Consider the following 22071-nt stretch of genomic DNA (forward strand, 5'->3'; position numbering starts at 1 on the left):
CTGGTGAGATTCCCTTTGTTATACACTTATTTATTAACGTGATACTGTTCACTTTAGCAATGTTTTCTCTCTTAGCCCTGCATTGGATAGAAGCTTATCCACCCTCTTAATTGCTTTCTAGCTATATAAAGCAGATATATAATTGCCAATTTTCTATACCTGGGGTATCCTGGGTGTGCATTGAAACATAACCCAGAAGGCATACTAGAGGCATTTCAACAAGGCAGTAACTAGAAGAATCATTAAAGGGGTCTTCCAGGCTAGTATCACATGCCCAATCTATGGCACATGATCCCGAAAGTGGTCACCGTGCGGGACTGCGGTGCAACCAGGATTACCCCTTTAATACTGTTTACAACCATATACAAAATGGTGGGCTCATATCAATTAATAACTAATCTGTGGCCATATTCTGTTTGTCACACAGCAATGTGCAGGATCCATCTGTGAGAAGTATGGATTGGAGGAATGTACATGTGCCAGCACCGATGGGAAAGATGATAAGGAGTTGTGCCATGTCTGCTGTATGGAAAGGAGTGAGTCTTTTTACATTTTATCACAAAAAATTGAGGTTTTTCTAAGGTCCTATATGCATGACTGTATCCATTTTGCAGTCCCACTCATATTATCCGGTTAAAAATGCCTATTGTCCGCAAAACGGACAAGAATAGGACATGTTCTATCTTTTTTGCAGGGCTGCAGAATGGACATGTGGATGCGGACGGCACATGAATGGGACCTTAATCTTCATACTGCAGATCTCATGTACATTAGTTATTTAGTCCTGCTGAAATTCCCATACTCGGCAGACAATTCTCAAATGTGCATGGCTGACTTTAGTGTAAATCGGAGACCGCAGCCCTGCTACGCAGAGTTGGGGTATCCGCAGCAGAAATTAGAGATAAGGTGCAGATTTAAAAAATTGCACCGCAGCTCCATTTCAGTGTTTCAGATGTATCTGGATAAGGCTGGTTAAACTCTCTACCTTATGTATGGTACTGTAATCGGCTGCACAGTTCCACTATATGTGGATTTACCCGTGGCACCCATACATAGATATGTTATAAATGATAAATTTGAATTTATGAATAAAGAATCACTTTTTTATGATGTGTGCTTGCAGTGAAGCCTCTCACATGTGCCAGTACTGGGTCTGAGGTATGGAGATCCTACTTCAAAGGGAAAACCATTACCCTGCAGCCTGGGTCGCCTTGCAATGAGTTTAAAGGGTACTGCGATGTGTTCATGCGATGTCGATTGGTCGATGCCGACGGGCCACTGGCAAGGTTGAAAAAGGCCATTTTCAACCCAGAGCTTTATGAGAACATTGCTGAATGGATTGTGGTATGTATGAATCTTACAAATACTGTTTCATTGTTTTGTGCTGATTTTATTTCTATTTTTAGCATCTACTTTTCTTACAAATGACACATTCTATGTAATTTTTTAAATTCTAAAAATGGGTGGATGGTTTCCCAGATATAGCAGTTTGACATCACTCTATGTATTCGACTTCCTGTCCTGGCTCTTAACTTCCTGGGACTTTGAGCATGGCAAACGGCCTCGCTTGACTTTCTCAGTCAGGTTATCGCTGCGGCCGGAAAGGGAAGGGGAATAAGTGACCCAATTAGAGCATAAGATAAATTTGCCTTTTGCCCTCTTGGTCGAATGCCCCATACTGATGCCTCAATGGTGGTATCATATGACATTACGTCAGGGCAGGTAGGTCAGGGATGTCTTGATGGATGAGTTTTTCATATGATACCTCGATACTTGTGTTGGAAATCTACCTTTTTCCCCCCATTTTTGTTCAAATAGAACATTCTTAATGATTTCTTGAAAATGTTACGCTTCTGGGACCCCCAGCAATCAGCTGTAATCTTTGAATAACCAGCAGCAAGTGCAGCGCCACCACAGGTGAAATTGGGCAATAAATAGTTTTCATTGAAATCTGTGGACTGTCAAGGTTGTGCTCTAGAGAGTTTCTGCGCAGGGGCTTGTCTCTGTGAACTCCAACGAATTCCCTGAAAGGGTTTTTGAACATGGATCAACCGAACAATCCCTTTTAAAGGGGGTTGTTGTGCCTTTAATTCCCCCTCCTCCCTCTAAGACCTGTGGAGACGAGCATGCATATCTGCTCCCCGCTGCTTGGTCCCGGCTCCTTTGGTCCACTACTCTCTTCACTGTGCTGCGGTCCCCACATGTGAACTTCAAAATAATCTATGGCACACCAAAGATTTGTCTTGCAAAGTGTTGTTTTTAATACATCTTGCATAGCTTTACATAATCAGTTGTCATCCAGATATAGAGATTAGATAAGTAAATTATTGGCCGTATAGAAAAGTCCCTGTCCAATCGCAGCGCAGAGCTCACAGCCTGGGAGGTTTTTTTTCTCCCAGGCTGTGAGCTCTGTGCTGCGATTGGACAGCGCTACAGCCTGGGAGAAGGAACGCCCAGAGAAACGGGGCAGACTCCGCCTAGTAGAACCAATTCAGCGAAAATACCGGAGGACACAGCGGGCGAACGGAGCGGCGCCCAGGGATAATAGTAAGTGCAGAGATATCCCGGGGCGCCGCTCTACACCGCCTGATAATTATCTTACAATGTTTGGACCGATGAAAGGTCCTCTTTAAACGTTTATAAAATGCTGGAAAACCCTTTTAAGGTATATCTGCTCACAGTGTTTTTATTTCCTTTCTTTGGGACCGCTATAATGAAATCTTTATAACCATGTAACTACTGTTCTAATCTGTAAGACATTTTTCTAGATCTTGACTAAAATCCAGATTGCCAAGCATTAAGCATCTGTGTGAGATGTGCACGGCAATCTTTTAACAGAAAGTTGCGTGTCCCAGAGCTGCTGTATCTGAAGGCTACAATATTACTTTGTTTTATTCCGCTGCTTTAGTAAATCAGTTTTTGTTAAATGTGCCTTACAAAGCCTCTATAGGAAGGTGTAGACACACAGGGTGCCAATAAGAGACCTAACTAAGTAATATATGCTCAAAGTTAGGGTTTTGGGTTCTGGCTTGAAAATCCAGGTTAGTTGTATGTTACTTATTCGAGTGTACATATTTTGTATTCTCATTGCTTTCACATTGATATAAATGTTCTGCTCCGATGTGTGCATTTATCTATAGAGACTGATGGCTATAGGTCTATCTTCTATGACTGAGTATTGCCAAACTGGTGGCTAGGAGGCACACAAGAGTATACTTACCATAAACTGATGTTGTGCATGTAAATGTACAATTTGTGGTGTACGTCTTGGTTATATTTTGTGGCAAGCATTCAATTAAAATCCTGTTTATTATTTTTCCTTAGGGTCCATTCACACGTCCGCAGTGTTTTGCAGATCTGCAAAACACCGGGCAGGCACCTCAATAGAAATGCCTATTAGAATAGGACATGTACTATTTTTTTTGTGGAGCCGCAGACCTGAAATGCCCTTAGTTGCAGAAATCACTTTGATAAGTGGAAAATGTTTAGTTTCAGGCTGCACTTTATATCACGTGCCCACGACCTACCATACCTGCATATTAGGTTTTTTGCCATTGATGTACTCGCCAGTTCACTTTGTCAAGCTTAAGGACTATGTACACCTTTAGGGGCAAATTTATTATTATTTTTTATTGCATTGTACTCATTTTGAGCTGGTCTTTATTAAAATTATGGAGCCCTTTTTTTTTTTTTCTGTCCAGAGCTGAGATGCTCTAGTAGCACCCTTTTGGATTTTGTCTTTTCCGTCACACCAGGAGCTAACGGACTCCTTATTTCTGCTCTCTAACCTCCTAAACACTCATTATTATCGTGAAGGGCCGCACAGTTGAGTAAATGGAACTTTTTTTTATTATACTCACAATAAAATTGTGATAAAAACGCCTTATAAAATTATTATACAATCAGGTCCATCAAATCCAATGCCTGGATTTAGGTGTGCTGGTTGTGTCAAAGATTGGCGCTTCTCTAGAGCTTGGGAACTGGGACGTAAACCTGTCAGTGCGACTTTTTTTTTTTTTTTTTTTTACAAAGACTGGTTTATTGTGATTTTAACTGCATCACACGGAGGTCAGTGAAGCCGATCGAACATCAGGAAATGCAGTGGTAAACTTTTTAGTTTGTTTTTGTTTTGTTTTTTCCTTTTTAAATCTTACTCATTATTATAGCTCAGTTCTTCCTGATATGAATGTGGCTTCAATAAATGTTTATGACCTCTCTCTCCATGGCACAAAGTGAAAGTACCAGTCACGCTGCTAGAAAAAAGTTAACCCTTTGTGACAGAACAGCTCAATATTTTAATAAAGTCCAATTGAAGAATGATTTTTAGCCAAAAATGAGTAAAATCATAAAAAAAATGGCCCCCTTTTGAGATCCATCCATCTCTCCCCTCTGACTACCCCCATGCTCATACACATTCAGTTCCAATCTTGTATATGTTGTCAGTGGGATAAGAGGGGGAAGCTACTGCCTGACCCTTCTGGCGACTAATTATCACAGGAGTATGAAAGGATCTGGCGTTAAAATTCAATTCCGGGGGCGGGGCCTGATGGCGCATGGAGTAAGACGCGGGTCTCCAGTGCTCCAGTCAAGATCCTGACATAAATCGTTCTACAGCTGTATCTATCAAGCGGCACAAACAATATAGACCTCCCTAAAGCTTCCGGGACGGAGATATACTTACCGCGGGGACCAACATGCCGGGGAAAAGAGGCAAAACCCCGCTCAGACCGGAGCGAGATGAGCGGATCCAAGATGGCGCCGGTGAAGAAGACACGGCTATCGTGCTTAACACGGTTTGCCAGGGAATAGCGGCTCGGCTGGAAAAATTTGCCCACAAGCCTCAGAAGTCCCTACGGGACACATGGGGAGATACGGTGGGGATCAATTTGGCCACAGAGGAGAAGGTCATAGCACCGGAGGGCTACTCAAGGAGGAACCGCAACCTCTGTCCCCACATAATGCTGTGCCTGGCCATCAAAGTAAAAGCTCTGTGGAGTGCAGTCCTGTGACTGAAGTAGCAGAGCCAACATTAAAAGATATAATGGCAGCGATCGCAAGCTGCAACACCACGCTTAAGACCATAAATATACATATTGGGAGCCTAAAAGAGGACATATCGATAATTCGCTATGACTTACACAAAGTGGCGGACCGAACTACAGAGGTGGAACGGAGGGTGTCTGATCTGGAAGATGGCGCCAAAAGCTGCATGATGCTGGTAAAGCAACAGCGAAAGATATAGCGGCGCTGTATGCCAAAACCGATGGTCTTGAAAATCACTCACGTCGAAACAATATTCGGCTAGTGGGGGTGCCGGAGAAAATAGAGGGTCCGAACCCCACGGAATTTATAGAAAAGTGGATTGCTGAGAAATTCCAAGACAAAGGCCTCTGCATTATATGCCGTTGAACGAGCACACCGTGTTCCAACCCGACCGCTGCCGCCCGGTCGTCCACCTCGTTCGATACTTGCTAAGATCCTACACTATGTAGGGACAGAGACACTGTACTTAGAGCCTCTAGAACCCATCCTGACCTGAAGATCAATGGGGTACAGATCTCTATCTTTCCTGATTATTCATCGGAGGTACAGAAAGAGGGCCCGCTTTGTGGATATAAAGAGGAGACTCCGTGACTTACAAGTCCAGTATTCTATAATGTTCCCAGCCAAGCTGAGAGTGGTGGCTTATGGTTCTGCAGTATTTTTTGAAGACCCAGATGCGGCACTGAAGTGGTTGGACCAAAATGAACGTCGACTGAGGAACCAGAACATGGACACTTGAAGCATATACCCACTACCAGGCAGTATGTGATGTTTCAGTGGGATGGTCTGCATATCATATATATACAGCTGTTGATTAAGTTCAGTTGTCTCGGGCCTGTTGCAGGAGACGTACACTGGGTTGAGCGTGCGTTAGACCGAAGCTCCCCGGTATTATGACAGTCCTAAGTGCTGGGGTGTACGGGACTGCACATTGTTGTGGTCACTGTTGGGCCAGGTTTCTTCTATTGGCCCCAGGTTACAGAGGATATTTTGTTTCATATACAATTTATGTGTTATCTGCAAATGGGCCAAACGTTGGGGGGGAGGGCTTTACATGGTGTTGGTGATCTGCAACAGGTAACTGTACAACACTATATTCCAGCAGGAGAGGGGGCGGGTACTGATTATAGACTGCTCTTCCTTTACTGGATGAGGGTAATAAGGCATCTGCTTAGGCAGTTATATAATCAAATAAAATGTGATGGGGCCAGCCATAAAGGTACTTAGTTGGAATGTGAGGGGAATGGCGGATGCCGCCAAACGACAGGGTATCTTTCAATATTTGTCAAGGTTTCAACCTACAATCTATTGTCTACAGGAGACGCACATGACCAAGCAAAGAATACATTTAATGAACAAGTCATGGGTGGGGTACTCTGTGCATTCCGTCTTCTCCTCATATTCCAGGGGGGTTAGTATTTTGGTCAATAGAAATGTGAAATTTGAGTGTCTGAAAGAATGTGTAGATTCCTAAGGCAGATTTATAGGAGTTCACTGTAATTTGCAGGGAGTGAGAATGGTACTAGCGACAATCTACATACCGCCTCCTTATTCTTCGGTACCTTTTGAGATTGTTGCTTGAGTTTTTGTCAGACTATCCAGAAATTCCAGTGCTGATAGTAGGAGATTTCAATAATGTATTAAGCGAAACTTTAGACAGATGCCATATATCAGTAAGGGATGGAATTAACAACGAAACTCCCTTTGGTAGGCTAATAAAGGAAGTAGGGCTGACGGATGTGTGGAGAGAGGCACACCCTGCAGACAGACAGTATTCGTGTTGCTCATCGACCTATAGCTCCCTGTTGAGAATAGATATGGGTCTAGCGAATGCTCACATGCACCCACTTGTCCGGAAATCGGAGTATCTAGCCAGGACCCTGTCAGACCATTCTATATTTTGTGTAGAAATAGATATTTCTGGGGAAGCCAGGCCAGGGATGAAGTACTGGCGTATGAACGCTTTTTGGTTGACCCTGATAGGGGATACTACTGATATAGCACAATCCCTGAGGGAATATTTTGAATATAATGAAGGTTCGGCCTCTATACATACAATATGGGAGGCTATGAAAGCCTTTCTTAGAGGAACTCTGATTAAGACCATTAGTAGGATTAAATCCCAATCTCAAGAAAAAGATATACAAGTACATGCAGAAATGAGGTTGGCAGAGGAAGCCTTTGTAAATGCACCTTCCACAGAGATGAGTAATCAGTTAAAAGCCAAGCAGGAGGAATTAGGTGTCATCTCCTGCAGGTGGCCGAGAGGAAGTGTCTCTTCTATAAACAACAATTTTTTGCGGAAGGAGAGAAAGTGGGGCATATGCTCTCAATGATAGCCAAAGTACAGCAGGGTTCTCCGTGTATTACGGGTCTGGTTGACTCTAATGGAATCTTGAGAAGAGATACTGGGAGTATTTTCAATATACTGGGAGACTTTTACTCTTCCTTATATTCATCTAAGACAGCATGTACTGACTCGGATATTGACAGGTTTTTGCAGGGTTGGGATCTTCCTCGGCTGTCGCAGGAGGATAGGTCGTTACTAGATGCCCCGATTGAATTGGAGGAATTAAGGGTAGCAAGGGGTTCCATGGCCAATGATAAAGCGCCGGGACTTGACGGTCTCCCTGTGGAGCTATACAAGGCTTTCGCGGACACATTGCTCCCTGAGTTGTTGAAAGTATTAAACCACTCTTTGGAAGTGGGTGAGCTACAGTCCTCCATGCAGGAGGCGTTGATAGTGGTCATTCCTAAGCCAGACAAGGACCACTCGCTGCCCGACTCCTATAGGGCGATTTCATTATTATCGACAGATGTTAAGATGCTGGCGAAGGTCTTGGCCAATCGTCTCTCTAAAGTTATATTGTCCATTATACACCCAGACCAGACTGGTTTTATGCCCCAAAAATCGACTTCAATTAATATAAGAAGAGTCTTCACTAGTCTACAAATACCCGCTGATAATTTGGGGGACAGGGCTATATTTTCTTTGGATGCGGCCGAGGCCTTCGACAGTATAGAGTGGCAGTTCCTGTGGCGCACTCTAGTGCATATGGGATTTGGGGGCACGTTCATTTCGTGGGTGAAAGTGTTATACTCTAACCCAAAAGTGAGTATTAGGGCGAATGGAGGTGTGTCCACAAAATTCCATTTGAGGAGGGGCACATGCCAAGGGTGCCCACTGTCGCCCCTGTTATTTGCAGTGGCGATAGAACCTTTGGCAGCGGCATTACGCAAATCCCCTAATATTCAGGGCTTTAGATATGGGGAGGTACATAACAAAGTGGCGATGTACGCGGATGATACTCTATTTTTGGGAGACACTGAGTCCTCTCTGGTTACAGTTATGTCTATCATTGACCAGTATGGCAAACTGTCTGGCTTGACCATAAACTGGCATAAATCTGCGCTAATGCTCATTGATGGGCAGTCAAAGTCGCGTGTGATAACAGACAGGAACATCCCCTGCGTGGAATCCTTTAAATATTTAGGAATATATATGTCTCCCAAGATTAAGGAATTTGAGCGACTCAATTTTTTAAGGCATGGTGCAAACTATATTTATCAGTGGCGGAAAGGACGAATCTTCTTAAGATGGTACTAATGCCACAATTGCTATATATTTTGCAAAACTTCCTGGTATGGCTTCCAAAGGATAGATTTGACAGGATTGACTCTATTTTTCGGGAGCTCATTTTGCGCAAAGGCCAACCTAGGATTAAATTGGAAACTCTGCAATATGCTAAATCAGAGGGGGGACTGGCGGTGCTGAATCCCTGGTTATATTATCTGGCTGCTCAGTCAACACTTCAAGGGATGGTTAGACTCGGAGTCTAGGGATTTGACCAGCCAGATAATTCAATATCAACTGAAAAGCCGAGACCTTTTGTTGCTCCTGGGAGGTGCAGAAATACGTCAGGGAGGACCAATGGGCGCTTTAGGTTACACAATGTATAAAACTTGGAGTAGGATAAAACAGATAAGAAAGGTTGAAGGAACTACGGAATATACTCCTTTATGGGGTAACCCAGCGTTGCCCGAATTTGTCTCCTTAGAAGGCTTTGGGGATTGGAGATGGAAAGGGATTCTAAGAATAGGCCATTTACTAGAGGGGGAAGCCTTTGCATCAATTACTAAATTGCAGGAAATGTATGGTATACCTAGAGGCCAATTTTATAAATATCTCCAAATACGCCACGCGTATAACACGAGATTCAAAAACAATGTTAAAGTGTCAAAGGGATGTGGTCCTGCACCACGTTATCTCCAAAGGGGTGAGGAGAGGGATGATATCCATGACATATAAATTACTGCTAGATAATTATTTGATGTCTTACCCTTTGTCCAGGATGCGCAAGTGGGAACAAGATGTAGGGACTATTTCTAATAACCAATGGTCAGATATTCTGGAAGCGATAGTTATCCTCCCTGAGCGAAGGGGGTAAGCTCTCGCAGCGGTTTATTGTCCAGAGTCAATAAGACACCAGTCTTTTTACATCGCTTGGGGTATAGACTCAATGCTGATTGTCCTCGGTGCTCTGTGGACTCTGCGGATCTTATACACATGCTATGGAGCTGAGAGAAACTGAGGAGGTACTGGAGGAAGGTACTGAAGGTCATACATGATGTGTATAAGGTGCAAATACCGTATGATCCCAAGGTGTGCGTTCTGGGCTATGTGTCAGAGATTGCAACTGAACACATGTATAAAGTAGCAGTGGGTCGGTTATTATATGTGGCAAGAAAGCTGATACAGGCGGAACCTCCATCCCTTACAGAATTTATACGTAAAGTTGACACAATGCTGGTTTATGAGAAGGCTATATTTCAGAAAAGGGGGTGTCCCACAAAATTTGAAAATCTTTGGGACTCCTGGCTCTTGTTTGAATAACAATATTTGGTACTCCTGGCTCGCGTTTGAATAACAATATTTGGTAAGGATCACCAACACCAATGGGAAGGGGAGGGGGGGGGGGCTAAAAGTTGTATCATGATATATGTTAAGGTTCTGAGTACAGACCAAGATTGTATGTGTTATTGGAAAAACCTTTCATTGCTATATTCTGCTGTAAGACTGTATTATTACGGTATTTGGTGATTGTTAATAAAAAGGATCTAAATTTTAAAAAAAAATCAATTCCGCCCGATCTTTCCTTTCATCATCATTAGATTATTAGCGAGACCCGTGGAAAACGATTGGTTTGGTAGACAATGCTTTTGGAGACTTTAAGGCCTCATGCACACGCTTGTATGTATTTTGCGGTCCGCAAAAAAAATCGATCCGCAAAAAAAAATGCGGCATTCAGTATTTTGCGGAACGGAACAGCTGGCCCCTAATAGAACAGTCCTATCCTTGTCAGTAATGTGGACAATAATAGGACATGTTCTATTTTTTTGCACAACGGAAATACGGACATATGGAAACAGAATGCACACTGAGTAACTTCCTTTTTTTTACGGAATCATTCATTTTAAAGGCTCCGCAAAAAAACAGAAGAGACACAGAAAATACGTTTGTGTGCATGAGGCTTTAGACTGAAGTAGATTAAGTTTATTCAGTAGATTAAAGAGGACCTTTCACTAGAATAAAACATCTAAACTAACTATACAGACACGCTCCGTTCTCCCGGCATAGCCTCCGGTATCTTCACATGTTAGGCTCCACCCAGGGGAACCTTCCGGCGTCTCCTTCTCCCATGCTGTAGCGCTGGCCAATCGCAGCGCTCAGCTCATAGCCTGAGAGAAAAAAAGAACCTCTCAGGCTATGAGCTGAGCGCTGCGATTGGCCAGCGCTACTGCATGGAAGAATGAGACGCCGGCAGGTTCCCCTGGGTGGAGCCTAACATGTGAAGATACCGGAGGCTATACCGGGAGAACGGAGCGGCGCCCAGGTATAACAGTAAGTGCAGGGAGATCCCTGGGCGCCGCTCTCCATGTCTGTATAGTTTAGATGTTTTATTCTAGTGAAAGGTCCTCTTTAAGTTTGTTGTGTAGTCATTTGTTCATTATCTGCCTATACGTGGTGATTTATGGATAAAGAATAATAGTGTGTTTTTGTGGAAAGACTGGCAAGATACGCCTGATCATTAAAGGAGTTCTCCTGTGTTCAGGGATTTTTTTGGCAAAGACTGAGAATCTGTGAAAAAAGGTGAAGCAATGCGACATTCGTCCTGTATCATGGTTAGTGAATTAGACAGTGCAGTCCCCATGATATTACATGACTAGGAACGAAACCTCATTGCATCCTAGTTACCACACGGGATTGTGGGATGACTGTGTAAGAACTTCAGACTGGTTTCCAGTCTTTTCCTACAAATCGCAGAATACCGGCCACTTTCCTATTTATCCATAAAGTACTCCAGCAGTTTTGTGCTTCTGATAGGTCACCAAGATTACCACCCTCCACTCACCTTCCCTGCTATAACAACTGCTCGCAGTGGAAGCTAAGAGCAGGACCTGCCTCCATAATACAGTAATGTGAGAATACAGCCTAAAGCCTAGTTCACACTGCAGTGTTTGATCAGTGATTTCCATCAGTTATTGGGAGCCAAAACCAGGTGCGGGTCAAAAACGCAGAACAGAAGCAAATCTTTCCATTCTATTTTATCTTTGTAACCTCAGCCTCTGATTAAGGGCTCATGCACACGACCGTTGTTGTTTTGCGGTTCGTTTTTAACTGATCCGTTGTCCCGTATCTGAGTGTTTTTTTTCTCTCCGATCTCTCGGATGTGTTCCGTGTGCGTTCCATATTTTTTGCGGACCCGTTGACTTGAATGGGGCCTCGGACCGTAATTTGCGGACAATAATAGGACATGCACTACTTTTTACGGAGTAACTTCTGTATTTTCTACAGCCCCGTTGAAGTAAATGGTTCCGCATACGGTCCGCAAAAAGAACGGAATCTGAAAGAAAATGTGTTCGTGTGCATGAGCCCTTAGGCTCACAATCACTGATGGAAATCACTGATGTGTGAACTAGGCCTAAAGGTGTATTTACCCGACCTGATTTTCAGGCAGTTTATTGGGAACAACCATTTCTGCGACCGCTCTTTCTCGACAATCAGTTCATCTAAATGTGCGCTGATTAACGTGTGAAACGCTCATTTTTTAGGAGATCCTGTCATTCGTGCAGGCACATCAATCATCTTTTCTGGGCATTAGATTGTGCTGTCTAAACAGCGATCTGCTGCCCAGAAAAATTGATTCTGTATGGGGATGAGGGATCACAATAGCGATCCCTCGTCCTCCTACTGTGAAGGAGATCACTGAATGAGCAGCCGCCTTAATTCTTTTACTATCTCACCCACTTAAGGCGAGTTTACCCGTCCCGCTGTTACAGCTAATTGTTGGGAAGGAAGCGTTCCTTTCCTAGAGACGGCTGCTCGTTCAGTGAAGGAGGCCACACATTTACATGCAGCGATCTCCTTCACAGCATGAGGACGAGAGATTGCTATTGCGGTCCCTCATCCCTATACAGAATCATTGTTTCTGAGCAGCAGATCACTGTTTGGACCACATGACCTGCTGTCCAGAAGCCATGATCAGTGGTGCCTGCATGAACCACCGGATCACCCCAAAAAAAAGTGTTTGCTGGGTGATCGGCAGCACATTTACATGGGCAGATTGTCGGGAACGAGCGTTCGTAGGATAATCTACCGGAGAATTGGGCTGTGTAAATCCAACTTTACTTTAGTCATTTTTCTGAAAAGTTAGTGGTTTACATTGTGTAGTGTTGACAGTGATGTGTGTGTATATACAGTGTATGCCTCGTGGTTTAATTGTTTTCCTGTGTTTTCTTCTAGGCACACTGGTGGGCTGTTCTACTAATGGGAATAGCATTGATAATGTTAATGGCTGGATTTATTAAGATATGCAGTGTACATACACCAAGTAGCAATCCCAAGTTACCTCCTCCGAAACCTCTACCAGGTAAGAACATGGGGAAAAATAGAATGTCACTTTTTTTCTGAATTAATTTCTATTCAAATGTAAAGCTCCAGTGGCATCCTTGTAGTGGTCTTCTCTATTTGATGATATAGTTAATAAATTGATATTTTTTACAGACATGATTTTGAGTGTTTAAAGGGGGCCATACCCTTTAGACAGAAGTAGTTTGATGGCTGAACAAACATCCGGTGAATAATCATTTCACAGATGTAGCCATTCACTTCTTAGTCCAGTAGTTCAGACTGTTCATGCATACTGTACTGAATCTCCGTACAGTATTATAACAATTTTTTTTTTTTTTTTTTGTGAAGCGGCTTCAGATGTAGCATCCGACTCTCGCTTAGCTCATCAGTGTTTAAGTGATGAAAACCGTTTCTGCCTTGGTACTAATGATGGCTGCATTAGATTTTGAAGGAGGGCTGGAGAACGCCTACTACCATCATGCACAGTTTGGAGACAAAGAATTAAAATCAATTACCGGCATCTTTACTGGCCGCAGAGTATGCCGGTAAGAAGGTTTTTCACCCTTTAGATGCCGTGATCTCACTTGATCACGGCATCTAAAGGCATTATTGCCAGTCGCGGTAATTAGCTGTGGGTCTCTGCTGTTTGAAACAGTGGAGACCCGCTGCACATGCGAGCAGGCGCCATGTTTGCCTGCTAGCGAAGGGGTTTATAAAAATCATTACTACTTGTTTCCAAACAATCATTACGATTATTGCTCAATCGTGGAAAGATCAACAGAAAACCGTAAAATGGTCATCTTTAAATCAGTATTACTGATATTGTTTGCAGAATTGGTCGGTATATGTCACTCTTCCAGTGTTTTTACATTTTCACTCCTTGACAAAAAATAAAATAATGCACCAAGGAGGGGTTGTTGGAATCAAATGTGTAAATGATGATATTATAAGTGACTACAATGTTGGAGCGAATACGTTTATTGGGGAAAACTCTAGTACCCTGTTGGGCCACCTCTAGCCAGGATACATGATGAGATACAATTGGGCATGTAGGCATGCGGGTTCTGTATGGTATCCTGCAGCTAATTTGCCCACAGAAGTAGTAGCTTGGCCTGTAGATCCTGTATACTCGTAGGTTGCAGAGACTGGCTTACAAGCTGGTTCCATAAATGCTTGATTGGTGATAAATTTGGCGACTGGGCAGGCGAAGGAAGTGTTGCAGTCTAGTGAAGAAATTCTTGGGGAACCCTTGCTTGTTAGTGGGTGAGCACTATCCTGCTGAAAAAGGCCAGTTCGAAGCCCTGCCATGAGAGGCAACACGTGTGGCTGTAGGCTGTCCTGGACATATCGCTGAGTTCCTAGTCTCCCACAAATTACTACTAGGGGTGACTGACTATGGTATGCGATTGCTCCCTAGATCATCACACCAGCAGTTGGGGCAGTGTGTTCCACAGCAGAGGCAGGATTGAAGAGCCCACCATGAGGCCTCCATACTCGAACCTGACCATCATAGGATCCCAAACAGAACCTGGATTCGTCACTAACGATAGGGTTCCATTCCATATCAGTCCAGGTTTATCATTCATAACACAACTGCAAACAAAGGTGACTGTGACTGGCCATTAATGGCAGGACACGTAATAGGGGCTGTGACACCAAATTTCCTTCTGCTAAGCTCCTGGAAATGGTCCAGACAGAGACTTGGGGTGTATAATAAAGGTGCCACCTATGTCTAGATGGTGGACAAAAGAACTGGGAGTTGCTCGTGTTTATTGGTGGATAAAACGATTCTCTCTAATGGTGGTCTGTCTGGGCCGTCTATAGCCTGTTTGCTATGTGTGAGTGCCCTCGCGTAACCATTGCCCCTGGCACCCCTTAACAACTAGGTCAGAATGACCAAGATGGCGGACAGTTTGTCGAAACGAACATCCTGATTCTCTCAGTTCCCTTCTCAAAGTCTGTCAACTGGGCAAAATGTCTTGAAGTTCATCATAGAGGCACACTACCCAAAAGTATTCTCTGAGAGCCTTTTTATAGGGCAATGGGGAAAGCACTTTTACACCCTCTTGTGGCAAGACCCAGTTTCTAATCAGACCACACCTTTATTCATATACATATCTGCCTGAGTAATAACTGCATGTAGAGTTTTGCAGCAATCCGACATTTTTTGTCTGTGTGTATGATACATCTGCTACTGTGATCAAACTTGGCAGCATATGTACGATAATCATACTAATAGAAATATCGATCACGCACTTGTAACTCTTTTTTTTTACTTTTTTTTTTTGGATAGGGTTTTTTATGCCAACTAATTTTTCAAACCAATGAACAAATCAACTTTGTAGAACTTTTACTGTATTTTGCTGTTGATAGAAAACTACTGTGCTGTTTGAAATAAAAAAAATATATGCATCTATTGTGTATTTACCAATCTGTTTTATTTTCAGGCACATTGAAGAGAAGACGGCCACCACAAACAACTCAACAACCTCCACGCCAGAGACCACGGGAAACATACCAGATGGGACACATGAGACGTTAACTGCAGCTATTTTGCCTTTGGTTCTTCCTAGTGCCTACCATGGGAAAGATTCACTCCAAAGAAATACCTACAAATCGTCACTGTTACCCTTATTAAAACCAAGCATCGGATCCTGTCACGAGGCGGAGTCAAGAACTTACCATCACATCTACACAGGAGAAGGAGTTCTTTAACGCATTTTCTTAACACTGTTTAACTGCGATCTCCTGATTGAAAAAATTAACCAGACATTTTTAAGAAATATTCTTTTTATTGTCTCTTAACGGCATAAAATATTAGAATTTGTTACCTCTTCTTTTTATGCCCCTTCATTTTCTTCAGTTCCAGTTCGCTTTCAGTGAAATTGTCTTTACTGAATCTTCGCTGCAGACAAATCCTGTCTTTTTTTCCCTAACTGCCAGTCAAGGTAGGAAGGTAGAGGCCACTTCAGCAATGGAGAACATCTCCTGCCAATGTACATACTTTGTTATACGCAGACCTGTAATTATAATGTACAAGCATAACTCTATGTGCAATTGTAAAAAAAAAAAAAAAGCAGATAATTGCAATATGGATATGTTACTTTGTATTATAAATCTTGTTTGGGGTTTTTCAGTTGTTAATGAAGACATTACTGTTTAAGTGACATACTCAGGATAACCGAGGAATTGGTGTATAAAGGCGACTGATAAGATATATCTATTATTATTTTTTTTCCTGGAGATGCTTTCATTAGCTGAAAGGAGTGTCCATCTGCATTTCCTTACTTAAATGTTTTAGGACCAGAGATGGTTGAAGAGCTTACACTTTTTCTTCCAATGGAGCCTCTATTTCACAGACTTGAATGCTCTGCAAGCTGACTACCCATGTATGACATCTACAGCCACTCTGGACGTCAGGACTCTTTGTAATATTTGTTTTTTTTCCATCCTTTTCTGAAAAATTCAACTAAGTTGTTCCAAGTCACAATAATTTTAGGCATGTATTTTTAATAAAAACAAGCCTCTTCTAAGATTGTCAGCTTGTAAGAAGTTCATGAAGTAAATTCTCTAGGGCCGCTTGTATGTTGTAGTTGGAGGTTACGATATTTTGCCCCACCTCTACCTCTCGGTGGCGTTCTCAGCAAAAAGCTATAGAATAAATAACCACTAACACTTGGTGCAGGGGTAACATTATTTTAGTAGATTTATTTATCCAGTGTCACTAGATCCCAAAAAAATATAAATAAATTCCTACCGTACTGTTGTCCTAATATAATTTTTCATGCATTAAGTGCTATGCATGTCTTTGTATGGGCATTACCAAGAGCCTTCTTGCTTCTTTGCTTCCAAGGATATATGTGGCCATGGTATTGACAACAAAATGGATATTTTTGTGTCTGTGTAGCCTTGGTCTTACTCATTTTTCTCTGATTTGGCTTTAAAGGGAACCCGTCACCTAGATTTTGGGTATAGAGCTGAGGACAATGGGCTGCTAGATCACCGCTAGCACATCCGCAATATCCAGTCCCCATAGCTCTGTGTGCTTTCATTGTGTCAAATATATTTACATATATATGTAAATGAGGCTACTAACGTTTCCAGAGCCCAGCCATGCCCACTGCAAAGGAACCCAGCACCGCCCGCATACTACAAATCTCCTCCTTGCTTCCTGACGTCACAAAGCAAGGAGGAGATTCGGAGGATGCGGCGCGGTGCTGGACTCCTTCACAGTGGGCATGGCTGGGCTCAGAGTCCGAGAACGCTGGGCTCATCTCTCAAGCATGGAGGAGACAGGACTCATCTAAGATTCATTTACATAGCTATAAAATCTTTTTTTTGACACAATGAAAGCACACAGAGCTATGGGGACTGGGTATTGCGGATGTGCTAGCGGCTCATGTCCTCAGCTCTATACCCAAAATCCAGGTGACAGGTTCCCTTTAAACATTCTTTACGTCACTAAGGGTTTCTTAGCAGTTTTTCTGTCTGGCAGAAAGTTATTGATGAAATAAAAGGTTTACACATCCATTCTCATCTTGACATTGCCAGCAAGGTTTTGAAAAAACAAAAAAAAACACAATCTCTTCCTTGTAAAATTGTACAGTGTGTGGTAATTTTATTTAATTTTTTTTTTTCAAAAAAAGAAACATCTTTTTGTACGCTTTAGAAACAATTTTGTACATGAAATCCCAGTCTGGTAGATAGGAGACTATAAAGAATTCTGAAACAATCTTGGAAAAAAGGAAAAAAAAAAGTGTAAAAATACTTTAAAAAATAACAAAAAAAAAACCTAGTGTAGTTTTGAAATCAATTGAATGCATTTGTTATAAGATGGATAAGGTGGGATGGAAGAATTTTGATTTTGACCATGGTGGTTTACTCGTAGCTTTGTCAATGTGATAGATCCTTAAACTGTGTATCATTTTTTTTCTTTTTTTTTTTTTTCTCTTTTTTTTTTCTTTTTTATATATATATTTTTTTTCTGTGGTTAGGTTTCAGGAAAATTCCCAGTTTTATTTTTTAATTGTAATGTTTGAACAGAAATGCACTGAACCCTTTCCACAGTACGTCAAGTTGTGGTAAATGAAGCAGAAGCGCAGAAAACTCAAATCTAATACTACTGTCAATTTAATGTCCACTGTGTTTTATACAGTATTTTTTGGTTCACTTTTGAAATTTTTACTAAAAATTGCGAAAAAAAATAAAAAGTATTGTGCAAACATATGTAAAAATTTCATTTTTTTCCATGAAACTTGACTTAATAAATAGACTTGATTTTAAAATATAATAATCTGGGTACATTATTCAGATCTAAGAAAATGTTTCCATCACAAAATGTACAGGTCCTAATTGTGAGCCCACACCTTCTTCATGCTGTTACTTCATATATGGCACTTATTAAAAGTATTTGCTATCGTTAAAGGTGTTCTTCCATGACAAGCACTTACACTATCCACAGAATAGGGGATATCTGTCTGGTTAAGGGGGGGGGGGGGGTTGAACCGCTTGGGGTGCGGCGGTTCCTTTGTTTGGAGCGAATTATGTCCAGATGTTCTGTGCACTATAATGCAGTACCTGCTAAGTAAATTAGATTTTTAAAATCTCATCCATCACAAACTCATCTACACAGCGCAGACATTTTGTGTGTGCAAATTGACATGCGGCTTGGATTTTGAAATCCACAGCATGTCAATTTTTTGTGCAGATTTAACCCTTTACAATGGCAATGGTGAAGTCTGGGGCAGACCTGACATTTCCTGTTTTCTCAACGTTATAGCTCAGCCCCAGCAGTCTGAACTCTGCCTACTTCACCTTTTGATCAGCTGCACCACCTCGCCTTCAGAAATTGGATTGGAGCTTCGCCCCTGTAATGTGGACAACATCTGAAGCCACCAGCCTTGCAGGAGAGTGCAGAAATGCAGTGTCAAGGGCATTGGAAGCTGTGGGGCATCTGGAACTGGCAAATAGTCATGGTGGGTTTACACAGGGCAAGGAGCAGCCAATTATCGGGAAGGAAGGGTTCCTTCATAACATTCATCTGCTCGTCCAGTGGGGGGTGAAGCGATGCACTTACATGGAGCGATCACCTCCACAGTATGAGAATGAGGGAACACCACTGCCATCGCTCATCCTCATACAGCTGCATTGTTTCTGGGCAGCAGATCTGTTTAGCACCATCTTCTGCCCAGAAAGGATCATTTAGGTGCCTGCAGGAACGATGAATGAGTGTCTGCACAGTAGAATCAGTTCCTGCTTCCAGTGTCTCGGCCTCTGAGCACAGCTGAAGAATATGAGCGGCCACTGCTCATTTGCCATGATGGATGAACCCGATTCATCATCTAACAGTGTTTTTCTCCCTTTGACTTTTGCTCTTAGCAGCATCCCATCTGGTGGTCTTCGGAGGTCACTTTTCTTTTTTCAGTTTTGTTTTTGTTTTGTGTGTTGTGCCAATTCAATTGCACTATGATTTTTGTATTATTTAACTTGCACTACAGTATATACACTGGACACTCTTTCAAAGACCGCCTTAAAGGGTCTACTCTATGCCATGACTAATGTAAAAGATGAAAGCTCTTACAGTATATGGCTATCTCTTTCTAACGAAGCTAGAACCAGCCTTGTACTTCACATGGATCCAGAGATAAATTTATATCAATCCGTCAGCTTAAGAGGAAGTGGCTTTTCTGCTGTGGCTAAGGGGGCGTGTCCTTGATCTCCCTATCACAACTCAGGAGGCAGTTGAAGGATGAAACTGAGCATGTGCGGCCATCTCAGTGAGCAGGAAAAAAAAAAAGAATTCAGATCCAGGTGCTGGTTTGAAAACTAGAATATTTTTGTGGGACAGCCCCTTTAAAGGGGTTGTCTATATCTGAGACATTGGTGGCGTATTGCTAAGATATGCCACCAATGTCAGAAAAGTGTGGGTCCCACCTCTGACCCACACCTATCTCCAGAACAGGAACCCCGAAGTGAGCGGATAGCATCTCTGGATGTGTGGCCACCTTCCGTTCCTTTCTATGGGACTGCTGAAAATAACCGTACCCTAAGAGTGATTAAAGTGCCAGGTGACGCAACCCCTTTAAGGAGCCCATTCAACTTCAATAGCTGTCAGGTGAAGGCTCGTTTGACCCACTCCCCCATATATATACATGCTCAGCCAAGAGTGTTTCCAACTCAGGCTGTAGAAATCCGCTGAGCTGGGTCCATGATCGGTCCGCACCGCAAAAAAATAGAACAAGTTTTTTTTTTTTTTTGTGGTGCGGAGGCACGGACAGAAACACCATGGAAGCACTCCGTAGTGGTTCCGATCTGTGCTTCCATTCCACATCTCCGTGATTGCGGACCCATTCAAGTGAAAGGGTCCGCATCCATGATGCGGGGTGCACACAAGCCGGTGCCCGTGTATTGCGGACCCGCTGTATGCGGCCCACAATACGGCCACGGGTACACAAGGTTTGTGTGCAAGAAGCCTAAGGAAGATGAACCTTTTGATAATACATGTGGTCAGGTTGGCCAATGTTGACTTGGTCTGCTTGTTGGGTAATGGACTGGGTTACTTCAGTGTCCTATAAAATACTTTGCTGTAGGTAGAAAACTAATATTTGATGGTGTACTGGAAAATAAAGCGACATGTCATTTCTTGGTACGGTTATTGTCTGGAACCTGCGGACGCTTAACGGCCCCTGTATTAGCCCCATGTACAACTGTAAGTCCACAGCTGAAAAATGAGGGTCAGCCATGTGAACATACCCTATAGCTCAGAGCTGCGCCATTTCACAGGGGGCGACCCACGCTACATATGTGGTAGTTTCATTTTATGCATTCTCTATGTACATTGTTTCACCGTAACAACCTAAGTCATCGTCTTAATGACCCAATTCTTAACAAACAGTACATAAATAATAAATGCCTCCGAATTAGCCCCATCCCCAGGAGGCCCAGCAATGATTGCATAGTGTTTCTCATAAAGGATAATGCTTTCCATTCATCACCGCAGCTCCCCCATACCAGGGCTGCACACAGGTCATTAAGTCATAAAGAGAACAATGACATCTTGCTATATGGTAAACTGAATTATGAGAAGGTTTGAAACGTTAGGATGACTTTATACAGCCAGTAAATGAATGAGTGGTCATATAGCGGAGCCTTCTGTGGGATAGTCCGTGATGGATTTAGGTTATAAGATGTGACTTTATGGATGCTCCTCCATTAATGTACATATTTAAAGGCATCCCTGAAGTGCGCAGGAAAATACATTAGCTGCATGGGTAATGATGTTGCTCCTGTAATGATGTGCAGGTTTGGGAAGTGGCTAAATAGTATTTATTCCTGGTACATATACTAAATGTTCTGCATTGTCAAACCTATCTTTGGTGATCATAAAATATTTTAGTTCATTTTATGTTCATAATATAAATATATATATACAGTGGGGGAAATAATTATTTGACCCCTCACTGATTTTGTAAGTTTGTCCAATGACAAAGAAATGAAAAGTCTCAGAACAGTATCATTTCAATGGTAGGTTTATTGTAACAGTGGCAGATAGCACATCAAAAGGAAAATCGAAAAAATAACTTTAAATAAAAGATAGCAACTGATTTGCATTTCATTGAGTGAAATAAGTATTTGAACCCCTACCAACCATTAAGAGTTCTGGCTCCCACAGAGTGGTTAGACACTTCTACTCAATTAGTCACCCTCATTAAGGACACCTGTCTTAACTAGTCACCTGTATAAAAGACACCTGTCCACAGAATCAATCAATCAAGCAGACTCCAAACTCTCCAACATGGGAAAGACCAAAGAGCTGTCCAAGGATGTCAGAGACAAAATTGTAGACCTGCACAAGGCTGGAATGGGCTACAAAACCATTAGCAAGAAGCTGGGAGAGAAGGTGACAACTGTTGGTGCGATTGTTCGAAAATGGAAGGAGCACAAAATGACCATCAATCGACCTCGCTCTGGGGCTCCACGCAAGATCTCACCTCGTGGGGTGTCAATGGTTCTGAGAAAGGTGAAAAAGCATCCTAGAACTACACGGGAGGAGTTAGTTAATGACCTCAAATTAGCAGGGACCACAGTCACCAAGAAAACCATTGGAAACACATTAC

General features: G+C 42.5%; 1 protein-coding gene across 1 annotated transcript in view; it reads left to right on the top strand.

The window, feature by feature from the left end:
- ADAM10 (ADAM metallopeptidase domain 10) overlaps positions 1 to 16716 on the top strand; it is a 192876-nt gene extending 176160 nt beyond the window's left edge. Inside the window, exons 13-16 of the mRNA XM_040413883.1 lie at positions 428 to 536; positions 1124 to 1344; positions 12848 to 12974; positions 15403 to 16716. Of these exons, the coding sequence (XP_040269817.1) occupies positions 428 to 536; positions 1124 to 1344; positions 12848 to 12974; positions 15403 to 15497 (552 nt within the window). The 3' untranslated portion in view covers positions 15498 to 16716. The remainder of the gene's footprint in view (positions 1 to 427; positions 537 to 1123; positions 1345 to 12847; positions 12975 to 15402) is intronic.
- Positions 16717 to 22071: the final 5355 nt, after the last annotated feature.

Source organism: Bufo bufo, chromosome 1, assembly GCF_905171765.1.
Source record: "Bufo bufo chromosome 1, aBufBuf1.1, whole genome shotgun sequence".
NCBI classification, from domain to species: Eukaryota; Metazoa; Chordata; class Amphibia; order Anura; family Bufonidae; genus Bufo; species Bufo bufo.